The 18,169-nt window shown below is 40.3% G+C and overlaps 2 protein-coding genes across 3 annotated transcripts in view; both read right to left on the bottom strand.

Moving 5' to 3' along the window:
* LOC145439507 (NACHT, LRR and PYD domains-containing protein 1b allele 2-like) overlaps positions 1-17,135 on the bottom strand; it is a 41,516-nt gene extending 24,381 nt beyond the window's left edge. Inside the window, exons 1-4 of one of the 2 annotated variants that reach the window (XM_080316986.1) lie at positions 16,417-17,135; positions 11,909-12,038; positions 3,961-5,415; positions 1,778-1,979 (exon numbers count right to left, since the gene is read on the bottom strand). In XM_080316986.1, coding sequence (XP_080173112.1) covers positions 1,912-1,979; positions 3,961-5,296 — 1,404 coding nt within the window. In that variant the 5' untranslated portion in view covers positions 5,297-5,415; positions 11,909-12,038; positions 16,417-17,135 and the 3' untranslated portion in view covers positions 1,778-1,911. Of the gene's footprint in view, positions 1-1,667; positions 1,980-3,960; positions 5,416-11,908; positions 12,039-16,416 lie in introns of those variants that run through there. The other variant, XM_080316987.1, reaches the window with a different exon arrangement.
* The window catches only part of LOC145439505 (exocyst complex component 2-like), a 276,760-nt gene that overhangs the window by 123,527 nt on the left and 135,064 nt on the right, over positions 1-18,169 (bottom strand). The window lies entirely within an intron of this gene.

Below are 18,169 nucleotides of genomic sequence, written 5' to 3'. Positions count from 1 at the left end.
CTCCCTGGGTTGAAAACGAATTTTTACTTTAAATTAGTCGGGTTGCTGCTTACTAAGCCGATAGAAACATATAAATAAGTCCTACATTTGCTATGAGCTGTTTCGCCTCATGCGCGAATCGCGTGATACCGTGTGTCAATTGGATGAATAAAGGGTAGTGATGAAATTACCCGTGGGGTTGTGGCGCGATCGTAGTGGTATGATCCCCAGCTGCAACACCGATGGATTGCGTGTTTGAGTCCGCCCGAGGTCGACTCCAGAATTGCTGCCTAAGTGCTGGAGGTTTATCTAGGCTTCTTCTCACCGCGTGATCCGCATAAGCGGTGCCTTATAAAAAGCCTAAAAGTGGACCGTGCTACAAGTCGGTAAATACGGAATAAAAAATAATGAGTATCGGCTGGGTGTAAAATGACCAATGTAGTCGAAACATGAGGGCAAAGACCACTGTTTTCTGGAGTTGGATGTGATTCACGATATCAGAGTTGCGTTCCGAGTTGGCCCACAAGCTGATCGCAAAAAATAGGCTAAACCTGTCATATTGACAGTATTGACACCATAAAATCAAAAGCGTAGTTTTGTGGTGATTTTGTACAAGACGGTGAGTCATTTAAAATTGTGAATGGACCGTTTCTGAGTCTGAGTCGAGTCTGAGAGTCACTGTTCTACTACACTTTCTGAGCCCATCAAGACATGCCCAAAGTACTCGATTGAATAAAATTCTTATTGAACACTCTTTGAAAGTAACTTTGTACGTTCGGTCGGAAAAGTACAAGTCTAGGACCAATCCCAAACAGGCTTATCACGTATCCAGATCTAGTCAAAGATTTACGACATCGGCTATAGCAGAGTCGTGCCAACTGCAATAGCACATGATAAATTATACGAACCGAGGATAAGGGTGAATTTTTATTGGTGTGCGGGACTTAAAACGGGTTTCTAACTTAGCTTAGGATCTTGCCCATTTAAGTTAAGCTCAACTGGGCCTAAAGAAGAGAAAAACACTTGAATAGTCATATGCTGAATTTGCACACGAATATATTTGACAAGATATATTGATAATTGAAACCAATTATTTTAGTTAGTTTCACGTGTGATCCGACATCGAATTTTCTGAAGTCTCAGCACCCTAGAAAAATTATAAAATGCTTGCGTTCCACGTAGATTCAATAAAATGGACTTGACATGGTTTTGTTGGAAGTGCTTGTTTTTACGACACATATGCATGCTCAGGAAGCTATGAGATTACAATTAGTAATAAAATTCTGATTCAAATCTTAATTGAGGATCGATGAAATATCAATTGGTGCCCCTTCCAATGGAACCATAGGAGGAAACGAAAAAATGAACACGAAAATTGTAACGTATAACACTGCACAGATATACGTTCAACCAATGCAATAGGGATCTTGCGAGCCGCCGAAATTATAGGCCTGTATTTGTGCTTAACCAACCGCATTCGCTGGAATATAGCAAATTAAAAAAAAAAATTTCATGCGTCCCCTCAAACCCATTTCTTGGCAATTTGATATCTGCGATCAGTAAAATTATACGGGGACCACAATGCGAAATGGAGGAGGTATCGCTTTCTTAAATTTAAAGAGAAGCTATATGTATATTTCTTACAAAAGCAACCATTTTAATACAGTGTCATTCAAGCTAAATCTCACGTTTATGCGATCCTTCAGACATCTTATGATAATCCCCAAAATCTCGTCGTTGATATCGCATCCTACCAAATCCAAAGAGTAGAGGCATTGGCTCCTTGCTGCCAGCGATCCAATGATATGAGCTTCATCACGACTTAATGAAATGAAAGATGCATCGATCACGGAAAGAGGTTTCATCATCTCGTCGTCGTCAGATTCATAAATTGTTGTGTATAGTTCCATCCGAATGTATCTGTTCTTCCATTTAGTCTTTTTCTCGAGTTGCGAACGAATCGACCGATGGAGAGTTTTTTTTTTCTCTCTGATCTGAGACTGTCAGGCAATAAGCAGTATCGTTATATTTACGTCGCTGTATCACGCACTAAGAAGAAGGACAAACATTGTTGTCAATCACGTTAGGCATATTTTACCAGTCGCCGCTTTTCGACTCAACCGAGTGCTCAATCGACAGCGGTGTGCATTGCGCCCCGTGACTTATATAGACTCGTGACCTGGGACCTGCAACTCAATATTCAAGTTGCGGTTGCGTCGAGAGGTTCACATGTATACTACAATACTAACTCTGTCTAACTTATCAGTAGGACAAGTTTTTGCAACTTTTGCAACTTGTTACAGCTTCCGACAGCTTCCTAAATACTCAGAATTTATGTAGTATAGTGTTTTAAGCTGTTTGGAAGAATCTTATATTGCAACTTTTTGCAACTTTTCTTAATTTTTTTCATGCAACTTTTTGCAACTTATTTGATTTTTGATGAAACTTTTTGAAAGTGTTTTCGATATTTCATGGAACTTTGTGCAAGTTTTTTTCGATTTTAATGCAACTAGCTTTTTACTGGTAATATTTGGCACTATATGTAAATAGATCGCTTGATTATTTCACTGTCATTTAAATTTGAGGTCCCTTCTGATTTGACATACATTCAGGCTAGGCCACCGAAAATTATCAATTTCTTCAGGCTATTGATTTTATTGAAGTCGCTAACACTGAGTTTTGCTACATTTGCTACATTTGAGTATCTCATGCCATAATAATCACAAGGAACCTGTTCATAAATGAAACTTTTTAGGGCAACTTTTGTGAAAAATAAATGCAACTTCTTAGTGCAACTTCTGTGAAAAACTAAATGCAACTTTCCACGGATTTGACTGCAACAAACACTTGCCTTACTTATCAGTTAATGTTATTGTGATGTTCAGACTATTTCGCTAAATCGATCGACGACTTGAATTTAGGGATGATTAGAACCTCTGAAAGGTTCAGGTTCGTGTGAATGGGAACCTTTTTGAAAGGTCTGTGTGAACGCGAACGTGAACCTCATGACGTCAAGTGACGCCATATTGCTAGTTCCAACCCTACATTTCAGTGAAGTGAAAGCCAATATTAATGTACATGATACCTAGCGACGACTCAGGCCACATAATGTCACAATACTGAAGTACATATTGACGTTTTAAACGTCACCAAATGTATCAACTGGAGCAATCAAATGATATATTAATATCAAAAAAAATCAATATCTTCCGTCGCTCTGCCAACAATTTCGACGACGACTTGCCAGGGAATGTAAACTTACGCCTTAACGGTCTATAGGCCAGACCGGACAATGTATTCTGCGTCTGCGTATTGCGAGGTTGATATTGTTGATATTGAGCAGAGAGTAAAACGGGTTTTTATACTTGCTACTGATATTACCCCACAAGTTATACAGCAGTAGACAACACTACAATCACACGGATTTTGTTTTTATGATACAATAAGCATATGAAGTCAAGATTGACCCCGTACACTTGCTTGATTTTTTTACATCAGACAACAATGTCAATTCCATTGATTTGTGGAATAAGCATCACTCGTTGACTATATGTAGCGTATGTCGCTCTTGATGCTGTGTCATTGCGGGTCAAGCTCATAGCAGAGAGTCACTAAATATTCACAAACGGAAAGCTGGATATTCCGAGCAAACTTTTATAACAAAGCAATTACAATTTTTCAGATTGTCAAGGTACATGCTCGTTTGGAGTTGATTTTTTTATGCTGCCAGCGCCATGCATAGAGTGGCCCGCAGTTGAAATGCAATAAATCTCAACCAAAGATGTCATATTGCAGTGAAAATTGTAATATATTTATAAAGGTCCACAGTGCAGAACCTACCAAGGTTCATTTGTGAACGTGAACCTCTAAATTTCTGACGTTAACACACAGAACGCGAACGTGAACCTCACTTTCGCACTATCCCCACTTGAATCCGTCGGTGGTGCGGCAAAATGTGCTTAGAAAAGTCCGATTACTTACTCGTGTGAAGGTCACAAGGAGATTTCATGTACACAATGCCGGTGACGAATCTTCTAACCACTGACCATCGTTTCTCGTGCAGATGAATTTCATTGAAGCGGGCAAACACTTCGAGATCCATTTCCGAGACAAAACTAGCTGCCAGAAATTCCTGCATGCTTTGATGACAGAAAAGATATCTGAAGTCGCCTTCCATCAAATGACGGCTGAGGATATTATTGCCTGGGAGTTTCGTCATCAAATCCTGAACTTCTGTTGCAGATACTTCGAAACGCTTTAAATCGGAATCGTCGAACACGACTCTTCCATCTTCCATTCCATAAAACGCCAATGCCTTTAATTTTTTGATGATCGACAAGATTTGCTTACGATTTCGGATGTTATCCACGCTCTGAAGCACTGATATGATCCTATTATACAGCTCTGTCACTGTAGATGGGGGAGGTCGATTTGGATCCCTTCCCATCACAACCGCTACAAGAATCAGGAAAATTGGCACCGATACTAGCTGAAGTAATCGCGGTGATATTGTTTCAATTGTTTTCCAAACTTCCTCTCCAATTTTTTCTTTGATTAAATAGGTGAACAATTTATGGGCGTCTTGTAGTGTGAAACCAGTCAGTGTGATTATATACTGAGGTCGAGCCAGTGCGGGTAACTCCGAGATTTTGAATTCGCGTGAAGCCACAAATATTTTTACGTGACGAAGGATGTTGCGAGCCATGATATTGTACATGATGGTAGATGTACTTGCTTTCTGATAAGGTTTTAGCTTTCGGACGCTATCCTCCTCGAAATTCCAACTTGCTTGATCAAGACCGTCAAAAATGAGAACTGCATCAGATTGATGTTCGACTAACCAATTGAATGCTTGGTTCTCTTCGTGTTCAAGTTCGAAAAGACCACCGAATAGGAAATTGGATGCTTTGATGGAATCTTCTTTTTTCACGTCCTTCAACTCAATGTAATGAATCATTTTTCCTCTCGGTTCGGTGACTGAAATACCTTGACCTTTATCTTTTGCAGAATCAATTTCAAGCGCCTTTCGAGCTATTCTGCGCGTGAGAGTTGTTTTGCCTGATCCTGCAGATGCGACGATAGCAGTGATACCAACTTCGTCATCTGGAGTTAACTTATCCGTTTTTGAAATCGATCCGATTAACTCTTTCATTGTGATCGATTCACCTTCATTGCCGCGTTGATGGTAAAATCCGACTTCTTCTTTCAACTGATTTCGTGCATATGTTTCCCTTGATTCGCGATGGATTTCAACATCTGAAAGATTTGCTATCTGGTGACGGCCTTTGTAATAATCATCAACATTAACTTGTCTCATCTGCGGGAACACTTCAAAATCTGGCTCCTGAAGATTTTCATTCTTGAAGTCTTCGCAAATCCCACTTGCCGTTTCTTGCCGAGTATGGTTGTTTACAATCGCGATCAATCTCCCGTAATCTACGAATGCAGAAATAGCAGTTTGAATTTAAATAGATCAAAAATATTCTTTATCGTATCGCCCACTTTGGGAACCACTTTCCTGGAACCTCGATCACGGGTGGGCCAACTTTAAAGCTCGAGGACTGAATTCCACATGTAACACCAGAGTAAAACATTCAATAAAGCAAGGGTCACCAACACGCGCCCCGCGGGCCGCATGAAGCCCACGAGCTGATCTGAAATTTCGAAGAACGCTTAGTAATGCATTTCAAGATGCTGGAATTAATTTCAGTTTAAACATAATTATTGTTGCTGCTGTTCAGAGTAAGCTATTCTCCTGTGTCCAATATTACTATCCCTCACTAGCTGACACGGCTTCTGCGATGGTACTATAATTTCATGGAGGAAGAATTTGCTGATATGAATGGCCATATTGCTTTGACGTGCATTGGCCCACCATTGCCAGGATTCTAAGAAAACGACTTCGGGCTCCTCGAAATACCAAGCATCACGAGGAGATAGTTTTCCAGCAAGTACCGTGTCTAGCTAACCCCAATATCGATTCTTCAGTCCAGGGGTGGCCAATCTGCGGCCGTAAAAGGAAACTTATACTGCCGTCGACAGTTAATTCGATTTGGATGTGTGGGTGGCCGTCAATGTGCAAATTGAATTTACGCATATTGACTCCCCAATTAATTAGAGGTTTGAATTGAAATATTCTTCGCGCCAGGCGCGGTTCAATGCGAGTTGATTTTCGATTTTTTATAGTAATGTTCTTTGTAATCTGAGCCCCATCGTAAAGATGCTAACAGCAGAGGAAAATGATGCGCCCCATAAAGAAACACCAATATGCAATCGTGTTCTCCTCATCACAAAGGAAATTTATTTCTCGTAGGCCTACGTTTGGACGAATCTAATGTCTTTCCACTATATTGACAATCCTAGTGGGAGGTCAAGAAATAATAACATGCAACAAAGGGGACTAATAACAATTCGCGCACCCAAAGATGCAGAACAGCATCAATAACTTCCCTAAATTTTCGAAGGCATACCCTGCATCAACTCTATATCGGCGAATCTGATCACACGGACTGATAAAGAATAAATATTTGATAGTAATATGTGAAACTATACTAATAATATCGAAGAATTTCAGTCATGAATATGAAAAAAATTTTGCGCTGTGAGCGACTAGAAAGCGCATCGCTGCGGCTATTCATAACTTGACTACTCGCGATTTTAGTGCGCAGAGTAAGCCGATATGATGAAATAGATTAGTCCGGAGTTCATCAGCAATGAACATGGAAAGTTTACCGTGGGTATTTGGCCTCCAGTTATTTCATTACAACTATGCAGGAATGCGGCCGTAGGCTACATGAGTAATTGAAATGCGGCCGTGAATAGCAAAATGGTTGGCCAGCCCTGCTTCCGTTGCTGAAGAGTCTTGTCAGGTATCGTGCGCGGCTCATAGTTCAAAATAGAATGAAAGTGATGATCGTGATATTTTTTGTTTTATTTGTATTTCTTCAATAAAATATAATTTCTTTTATGGTAACCATGCCCGTCGCCTATATTATGGAGGGCACATGCAGCGTTGTACTGACGTAGCGCGACCCGTTTTGAGTTGGCGACCTCTGCAATAAAGTAAAGTGAAATTAGAATTACCCTGTAAGGCAAACACAATATTATATTGGATTTTATTGGATTATATTTATATAAAACAAATCAAATGTGGATTTGATGATAACACACACGCGTCAGAAACATTGAAGAGGTTTCGCAAATGGTCTTCCTCAACAACCAATTTGTCAAATTTAGGCATGAAGGTCTGCCGTGCTGATTCTTAGACCAGGGTATTAGAATCTCTGTGCAGCAATATGTTTATAGATTTGCTGATGCTAGTTTGGCTTAACTTCAGGACACATAATGTTGACCGCATCATAACCATGTTACCTTTGCATACGCTTCAGCAACTGCCTTGCGGTGTTACTGCGTATGTTCTGACGAGTCATGTTTTTAGATAACACTGGTCAACACACATTTTGGTGCCAAGAAAGTTACAACGGTTTGAGGCTACTTACATGTTGCTGAATCCAAAATTGACATTCGTTTTTCCGAATTGACTCTACTTTTTGAGATGTTCCATATTTTAGTTTAAAAACATGCTAACCAAATTTTGACCTGTGGGGAAAATTCTTTTTTTTCTACAACTTTGACGAGTCCACACCTGTCTTCAAGCATGTGCATACCGTATTCGTCTAGTTCTGAAGCGATATCGCTAAACACGCAATCGTTAACACAGTGAGCCTTGTAAACGGCAATCATGTTTCATGTGAAGATCAAGCAAACATTAGGCGATATTAGCAGTAAACAAAAACAGCTGACGCCACAGCACAAGCACTACTTTTAGTAACGCTCAAAGTTAGAGCCCGACCGATATTGGATTTCTGAGCCGATACCGATAAGATCGATATCCAGTACCTCCACCGATAACCCCGATATATTCAGCCGATATTCAAAAGATGTGGAATCTAGCTCAAGGCCCATATTTAACACCTCAGAGCATTTCTTTCAACAACTTTACAGCCATTGATATGCTTGAACATGAAATAAATGATCAAGGAACTATAAAAATGTATCAAAAGCACCAATCCAGCAGTTGCAGATTACAGTTCACGAAGCACAATTTCTCGGCCCTTTCTCCAAGGAGTGAACTTCTGTGGTCTTCCATAGCTGATGTATATAGTACTAAACACAGTGAGCAGTCTTTCACTTGGTAGCATAGTTAGTGGCACAGCAGGAAATCTTTCTTCATTTCGGTTCCACCGCTCCCTTGCAAGGGATCTTTCCTTCAATGGTTTAACCAAATATTGATATTCTTCTGACAATGCACCTGGAGCCTTCAGCACATCATTAACAAATAGCTGATGAGAATGTGCAAAACAGCTCAAATTGTCCACGTCTGCAACTGCTCCACCCATCCCCCATGGGCCTTTGACCAGCATTTCAACAATCAATTGATCAATATTTTACACTCTTTTGTCAGAATTGACCAATGTCATCATGGAATCAAAAATTTTCGTATCAATTACTGGCTTTATTCCACGTTTGCTTCATTTTCTTCCCCTCTATGCTCGCATATTTCCTATCATGATGGCCCCGCAGCCGCAGGCCTCAGTCAGACGACTTGATACATTACTGTTATAATTAGCTCTGTTGGTACCGAACCGGGAAATGTTTCGACGCGACGCTTTTCTCTATCATTACGAGCATGATTGAAGTTCTCATTTCTCTTACTGATTGAAATCTTCTGCAGACAACTATCCATCCAGCTGCTCTCTGTCTTTGGTGATCGATCAAAGTCATAGTTGAGTGACTTTGGTGTTCGATTACTGCAGGGGGATTCCCACGAAGTCAGTGGGGCATAACGGTGGTCAGTTATCTATAATATTCAGATAGACACGCCTACTGACCTGTATGCAGTATTGCAGTATGCACTATATGCAGCTTGGCCATTTATTTTTATAATTGACCGTCCTCACGTCTTTCATCGACTTCTCTTGACTCCCTGCCACCATGCTGTGACGTCACCAAAATGGCCGATACCGATATTTCTCTCCAAGCGTGATATCGACTCGATATTATCGGCGAGCCGATAATCGGTCGGGCTCTACTCAGAGTACATTTAGTAACTATCAAAGTACATTTGGTAAGGTATCAAAGCACCTTACACAACTATAGAACTACGCTATAGCTACATAGCTATAAAATGAGATATTGATGTCTTGTGATAACTGAAGGGAGCACTCGACACTCTACATGTGGTTAACAATACAAAGAAACTGCAGCTTATCAGAGTAATGATTCTACTGTTACACTCCCATCGACTGGTTTACTGTGTGATGCTGTACAGTTTGCAGAAAGCTGAGAAAATCACTCATAACGGCAGAGATTAACAGTACAGCATCATACCGTATATAGGCAGCAGCTCAATAAATTATGCTGTCCAAAATCGAGTGTTTTCAATGTGCTGTTCCTGAAGTAATGGGATGCTACAATAGCAAATAGACATAGAGGAGTATCTGGTCCCGAATAAGTAATGCATTGGCTTAAAAGACATTTTCAATATGCATGTTACTGATACTTCTGTTCACATTTGGCAGTTTCTAAAGTTACCGATTTTTTTTAAATAAAACATACCACTAAAATAATATATTTTTTGTTCGCTAGCGTATTCATTTGGGCATTCAACTGTTATGTAGTTGTATTTCATTTTTCTCCAATGTCCGGCTTGATTTGATTTGTTAATTTAATAGTTGCGCCGTCCGTGATCGATTGCCTATATATTTACCTCGTTGCTGCTGTTTCACCTCTCTATTCTTCGAGCATAGGAAAAACAATTACTACTGCGAATCTCGCTTACAGCATCTTACTATTTTTCAAGCAAATCGCAAGTTCACATTATTATCCGATTGGCCTGATTGTAGGCAAATACAAGACGGATACGCCAGATTTGTCGAATACAAATTAATGCTGATTTAGTTGAGCATATAGCATTCGACGCTTCAGAAATCGGTACTCATTAGGATTGGAGTGTGGCGTCAAAATAAATCCAGCTACAGACGCCAACTTGTACATTCAAGACTCACTGCTCATTGAAGATTGATCGACTCTGCTTAACATTAAATCTGATACATTTAGAAAACACGTATTAAGCAAGATGCTCGCTGTATGGATTTCCTTCAAGGATGTAGTAAAAAAAACTTTCTGGCAGATCACAAATTCCCCATCTACGAACAGTTGGTCCGAAAATTATCTGCATATGGAAAATTTGGAGCTAACATGAGCATTAAAGTTCACTTTTTGGCCAGTCATCTTGACATATTTCGTGATCATGTTGATGATTAGAGTGAAGAACAAGGGGAAAGGTTCCTCCAAGACAACAAAACAAAAATATCAAGGCAGATGAGATGAACATATCATGGCAGACTATTGCTGGCATATTCCGAGAGACTGTGCTAAATTGCTTAAAAGTGAAAATCGTATAAGAAACAATTCCATTGATTAGCATGAATTTACCGTAGGTGGTCGACATAAAACTGATTGATTATTGCAATGGTAACCGATTGTTCAGGTAGATACTTATATATTTATATGATTGCAGTTATGTGTGTACTGTACATGATATCCGTGAAATTCACCAACCAGGATAAATTAAATGCCCCTAGATATAATGATATTGCTACATTTCGATTTGCAATATTCTTCAGTGTGTAAAGCACAAGTAGATTGAATTCTTGAACTTTGTAATACGGGTGAGCTGTTTTTTATCAATCCCATGAAGTGAAAATGTGAGATTTTAGTCAAAATAGCCCGATGGATTATCCCAAGGCGATTTATTTTTGACATATCAAAATAAGTCAAAATTTTGGCAAAATTGTTGCGTTAGGTCAAAAAATTGTCAAAATTGTTTACAAAGTCAACATTTTTTTGCAACCTGCGTTTCGTTTGTATCGTAGATTTTGCACTGTCAGTGAACTTATCATTTGACATTTTACAGCTTGTAGGCTGCTTTATAGGCCTACCGTTGTAGACGACCCGTTCTCCGCTCACTGTGAATCATAAACGGTCAAACGAGACAAATAGGTTGACTTGGTGTTATGCTCAACGTACTGCAATATCCTAACTGAAGCAAGACTACGTGGGCATTGCATGGTTCTTACATCAAGAAGTGCATGATGAATAATTTTGATTTAGACAGCATTGTCAGAATGAAGCAGCACGGTGGTATGTCACAAGCAGTGCATACGCGCAACTTCAGTGTTGTCATCCAAAAACTGCTGCTGTTGACCGTTCTTTCGATATTCCTGGCAAGCTACTGAGTAAGGACAGACACTTTCTACCCGAGAATGTAGGAACTTATCCTGCGTTGTACTACAACAAATATTATTTATTTCTACCGCAATACGTGATGTAACTACTGGAAATCTTCATAAAGCCAGATTCCGTTAAAATGAAGTTTTTTCATGTAAAATTTTGTCAGTTTTAAAGTCAAAATTGTTTTTACAGGCCAAACTACTTCGTAGGACCGACAGTTCCAACAAGAAACGAAGATGAGCAGTATAATTCTAATATTATGATCGAAAATACCCATCACGTGAGGTCAAAATTTTGTCAAAATTGGGTTTTATAAGGTCAAGAAATGCCAAAATATAGATTTTTTATGTCAAATCATCCGTTTTTTTCAGGTCAAAAAAATCGCTCTAATTATAACCAAAACCAGAGCTCTTCTTAAAAAAATACAGTCATAGTCGGAATCACTGCCCTTCAGAATCTCCAAAATCATTTTTTTGTTTGTGTGTTTCGACCAGTGTAATTCAATGCAACTTCTCTATGTCTTTGAAGGACTATAGGGAAATAATTCCAAACATATGATATTAAAAGATGTTCATTGACTGCAATATATTCTAAATTCAACGCACTATAAAGTTGATGAAAATTGATATCTCACCTTCATTTGTAGTCGACTGAACAGTGATATTCGTATTGTGATGCGTAATCAAGTCACCACCGACCACGTTTATTTGGCTGTTTTAGGAAGGTTGTATCGACAATATTCCCTTTCGTCAGTGTTACGGATCCTAAAGAAACACAGAAAATTGGACTTTGAATTCCAACGATTATTGCACCATCGTTTCAAATTTCCAGATATTGCAGGCAGGGGTAGCAAACCTAAATCGGGAAAGATGCATTTATTTACTATTCTGAAGAAACAGTTATTATGAGAACGCGATTTTCATTTCGTATAATGAGTCACGCCCGATGTCTGACAATGATTAATTAGCGACTAAGGCATGGTCGGCCAATCCGTGGCCCGCTAGGTTTTGAGTGGCTCGCGAAATTAGTTATATTATCAAAAATTAATTTACCAAAACCAAATAACCAAAATTTGATTAGCTTGATTGCGAAATTTGGGATTTTGATGACTAAAATATCAGTTCCGGTGCATTGGCGTAGCCAGGGGTCAGTCACATTTTTCTTAGATCGTCGTTAATGACCATAAAGTACAATATTTCGCATATTATCCGAAATCTTCGATATTTATAAGTTCAAGCGCCGAAAATTCGTGCCCTTGCCCAATGAACCCAGCGGTATATGCAGAGGCGACCCGCAATATAGGCCTACGCAAGTAACATTGTTATGACCGAATTCATTGATTGACTTAAAAAAAATCGTGCTGCGCGCGGCTAGGTCGTGGTTACGCACTTAATTTTCATGTCATATTTGTTATTGATTTTGATGCGTATTATTATAAGTATTGTTTTCGCCGTTAAATAATCCGGCTCGTTCCTATCGGAAAAAGGTCATCAACATTCAAGCGGCCCGCACAATGGTTCGTAAACCTCATGTGGACCTTTGGCCGAAAAGGCTGACCATCCCTTGACTAAGGAGTCCCTATTTGGGAACATTTGCCGTGCCTTATTTTGAGATCGTTGAAAAATATCTGTCTGCCTGTGGCGAGTCTGATGTAGATGATAGCTCTGCCCACGCTGACGGCGACAGCGACCGAGGATGTACCTAGTTGTATACGACTCTCGCTTCGACTATAGTCGCGAAAAGGTGCTCCCTGGTCATGGTATCGTCGGGCAAATTTAAGTAACCTTTTGCAATGCACTATGCGACATCAAATTCAAATTGGTGTTGGTAATTTTAGCACTGGATATATACCAAGAGAGAGCATTCTACTACGGAATCAACAACAACGTTCCCGTGTACGCATGCAAGTAGTGAACGGCACAGCATACACTATACAGTGAAACCTCCATAAACAAGAGCAAAAGGGCAAATGCTCACTACCAACTACCTACACTTATACTGGTAAGTACAGTCTATTTGCGGCATTGCATTTTGCTGCTTAAGCCTATTTGAGTTGGCCGTTACAGCGCATGGCAGGTCTACAGTTAACGGAGGCATTAAGTAATGCCCTACATCGGCTTAAATTATTTGTATCTCCATACAGTAAAATGACAATTTTAGTAAGTTACTGTAGCCGCTTATGTCGTTAGCCGTTCGTGTCCTTTCATATGTCGCTAATATGCCGGCAGGGCCGTAACTGCCGCACCCCAAACCCCCCAATTGGGGGGCCCGAGCTCGAAGGGGGCCCAAAATTATTTCGTGAATTAGCATAAATTATAGAGTATTTTTTGAAAATTTAGGCTAATTTATTAAAAAATTTTCGCGCGATTTCAAGTTGCCAAGTATCTTGAATATTGGGTACCCTTCCCACAAGAAACAATACGCAAGATTTATAGAAATGGGCATATCAGCGTCGGCCATTACCTCGCCACGACGCACCAAGACGTGTAAAGTTTTAGGCCATGTTACATGCGACTGCAAGAAGTGTGCCAGAACGATCGGCAGCGAGAAAACCTTTGCCGAAAAGGACTGCCCTTATGCTGACCGAAAACTTCGTTATATATACAAAATACATGTGGGTTTAATAGTTCATAGGCGCCTAAATGACTGGCACCTAAATGTTCCTGTCTGGTCAATCTGAACCTCACAAGACAAATACCACCCCGCAGGGAAAAAATATATGCCAGTGAAGAAATACCAATTTGAAATCGTGAGATCTTTTAGTTTAGTACGTTTCGGCGATTGTATATTTTTGATATATAGCAGACAGGAGGTCACGAAATAACATCATGTAACGAAGTCATACCAACGGGTCCACCTGCCCGAAGATGTTTAATTATTATTTACGGGCTCTACATTTTCCAAGACAACACCTGACTCAGCTCTACCGGTAAATCTGATTACGTGAGCAACTGAGTGTAGAGGACAAGAAATTGATAGCAATATATATGCAATTCCCGATCTTATTGACCGATTTTATCTTGAATTATCGAAAATTTTCGCGCTTCGCGCTGGCTTACTACGCAATACATCTATACTTTCGTGGCAAAGTGAGCAACGTGGTGGCAGCCTGGAGGGTCGGTTTGTCACCCTATGGGAGCCAAAGACTCCAGTTTTTTGGGGCCTGACGAAGTGCTGTTTCGTTCCTGCCAACGGGTATACATTACATCCGGAGGTGTTTATTTATTATTGAGGGGTCCTACCCTTTCAAACACACCTCACTCTGCTCTACCGGTAAATCTGATTACGTGAGCAGAGAAAGGATAAAAAATGATAGCAACATATATGCAATCCCTGATCATATTGCCCGATTCAGTCATGAATTATAGAAATTTTTCGCGCTTCGCGCGTTTAGGCGATAAAAACTGACTCACTAAACGGACACCCAATATAGATGATCAGCAGCGGTAAACAACGTAGAGCCTGAGGGGGGTCTGGGTGACGAAGTCCCCCAGAAGTTGAGTTTATCACCCTATGGGGGGCCCAGGACCAACGTTTTTTTTTTGGGGGGGGGGCTGACGAAGTGCTGTTACGGCCCTGTATGCCGGTTTGGGTCGCAGTTGCTTGAGTCAATCACTTTGATTAGCAATATATTTGCCTCTAAAAGAGCAATTTATAGTCATTACACTTTCAGTAGTATTTGATATCGATAGACATGTGAATGTGAATGAAAATTAAGCTGAGTCCTGTGATCGACAGGCAAGGTATGTAATTTACATTTTCTCGCATTAGTGGCAAACAAGCAATGTAGGTCAGCGGTGTCAAACATACGGCCGGCAGGCCGCAACCATCGCGTCATTTCCTCAGTCCCGCGAACCAATTCTGAGTAAATAGAAAAAAGCATATATTTTATCCTGCACATTTGTTACAAAATATTTTATTAGGAAACAATTTAACTTAATTAACCCCCCAAGACAGCAAATTCTGATCATGTTCATTGTTCAATGTCCATAGGTCACATTGCAGTCATCCGACGGTTGTCTTGCGTTTTCACTCTAGTCACGGTTTTGAAGAGATCAGTGACAGTCAGAGTTTTCTGGGAAAATGGACCAAACAATTGTTATTCACGGATTCGAAGATGCGAATGCGAAACCGAATGATAAAGTCCGCGTTTACTGCTAAATTTCCTGATGCCTCTCAGCGCATACGCCTGAACAGCGTCAGATCACGACTAAAGCATCTGTAATGCGGGCGTTCGAGCGCGTCATTCGGGAGTAGGACTGGAAATGACATTTTTGTAGTTAACGCCACAACGGTATCGCTAAAAAGTGGGTAATTCGGGAGTCGAGTCGTAAGGTGACCTCTTTTAGGCAACACAACAAGATTCTCAGTACAAATTTTAGAATCAGCAGTTTTCTAGTCCGGTAATGTAACTTTTGGGATTTGTAAAAATTGTCCTCTCCTGATTCAAAAACATGGTAACCCCACCTAATACAGTTGTTTGCGAATAAAGGTGATACTCTATGATCCGTGACGTAATAATGTTATGTTAAGGTTTGATAACAGAGCATTCCAGTGAAAAACAAAGGTATGGATTTGACGGTTACATCTGGTTCGGACCCTGAGCGAACAAAAGGTTTGTATCCGACCCGTGACCCAAGCTGAGTTTGACACCCCTTGTGTAGGCGTTATTACGCCCCATGGCTATTCATTGAGTATACTGATATTCTGACCAAAAATTGGGGTGAACTTCCCGATGTGCATGCTGGTACTAGTGTCGAGTAAACGTTTTCGTATGACTTGACTTGACTCGAGCCACATGATCTTTTTCACAGTTGCGAAACGGATAATATTCTCAACATTTCATCTTAACATGTATATTATCGCGTGTTTCGGATATCTCATACCTGCTGCCCGCTGCAGCATATGACCTGGCGAAGCGCATGCGTCTCGCGAGTTGTTGGCTGCTCTTCTACAACCTTATGCGCAAGGAACAAATAGGCCCATTAAATGCACATATTTGTTGTCACTCGCTTTTATCAGAAGTTTTGATTCACAGCGGAGTAACTACTGAATGACCTAATGACCGTACCCGAAAAAAAAGATCAGGTAGCATCAGGGACAACAACATTGCTAAGATTCAGAAATAATAAAATAGCTTACTTAATTGGCCAGATAAGTATGATGTAGGGCTGGCATCATCAGCTGTAGGTGTAGAGTGTTGATCTCTTCGCCCTTCAGTCATGCTTATGATTAGTTAAATCGTATACAGTTAGTATGACAGACAATCCTGAAAGCATGTCGGCATTGCATACGTAAACAATATTTCTTCCATAACATTGGTTAACCCGAGGCCTACGTGAGATGATAGAATTTGTACTGTAGTCAGATATTTTGATTCGCATCCACAGAACCTTATTGCATTGGTCAACTCCAAATTTTAAACTATGAAATGCAGGGTTGCCATCGACATGGATCCAAAAATAAGGACAGTCGAAAAATTAGATTAGCATGAGAAAGCGTTTTTGAACATACTTTATATTTATACGAGCCGTTACGTATAACATTCCATACTTTTCGCCAGAAACAATCTGCTCCAGCAACTCCCTGTTATTAGAAAGTGCTTCATGGATCTCCCGACAGCTCAGGTCTAGGTTTACCTTTACTCTGGGCCGCAACAGCACTTCGCCAGCCCCGCCCCACCAAAAAACGTCGGTCTTTACCCCCCTATAGGGTGATAAACCAAACTTCTTCACCTCGTTGTGATTAGAGGCGTCCACCAAAATAAAAAAGGCCGTACACCAAGTTCAGAAAAAATCAATTTTGAGCGTATGGAGCAAGAACTCCAGTAACAATGCTTGTTGTCAATGTTCCCATTATGCTGCGCACGTGGGCAGCTTGCGCAGTGATAACACGGTCTCTGCGCATATAAAATCTAAGTTGCGCACGAAAAATTCGAAGTGATGAATTTTTTTCGTTACGCACTGTTGTCCAAGGGTCGTCAAAAATTAGAGGGAACATTGCTTGTAGTATTGGTCCAGGACGAAGAAAACTTATTCGCGATTTGGGAATCGGGGAATATTGCTTTGAACAATTGCGATGCCCAATCCTTGGTGGGGAGTGATTGCTTGTGTTTGACAGTATTGAATGCCCAGGTATCCTCTGCAGCAGCTGCCTTGTCGACTGTAGTTGTTGGTGCTGATCGACTTGTGGGAAATTATTCATCGACTAGCTCAAATTAATCTTTATGACATCATAATGTTTTGTGGTATCAATGTGAGATGAAATAGCGGTCTTTCCTATGTCCTCCAGCTCCAGGTTAATGTCACAATTGCAGATATTGCAATTTTCGAAACACTCGCCCTTCAAGCTTCGTTAGATAACTTTGAATTCTCTCTCATAATCGTCACGAAAAACGTTTTTACGCCTGCTCGTTTAAACGAATCAGATTTAGCCTTATTAGTAGCTAAAACTATGTGCGTAAGTGCAATATAATTTAAAAAAATTTATCAATGATAAGTAGCTTTACTACTTTTTAACCAATGTGTCGACTGCACTGCGCCTTTTTTCACTACGCAATAAATGCTGCCTTTCCCACAGCTTGAGCTTATTCTGCCGTAGACCAAACAGCAGTAACCTGGTACTGCTGGTTACTGCTAAAATGACGTCCGCCATGGTAGCTTGGTACAGACGAAACCACTCACTGCCCTAGCTATCTCACCACTTAGAAGTCAAATCTTATGATGTGTACGTCACGAAAGTTCATTTCCTTTACGATGTCATAACAACTCGACGCAAAAGCATAATTTTAGAATATTATGCAACACAGATACCAGAGGAAAACGATCGAAGTTCTGGTGGTTGAAAATAAGACAAAATAAGGACGCAAGTCGAAAATAAGGACATTTCTTAGAAA

The sequence above is a fragment of the Botryllus schlosseri genome, chromosome 5, assembly GCF_051294905.1.
Source record: "Botryllus schlosseri isolate E-star chromosome 5, Bs_hap1, whole genome shotgun sequence".
Taxonomy (NCBI): domain Eukaryota; kingdom Metazoa; phylum Chordata; class Ascidiacea; order Stolidobranchia; family Styelidae; genus Botryllus; species Botryllus schlosseri.
This window is presented reverse-complemented; position numbering and strand designations above follow the sequence as displayed.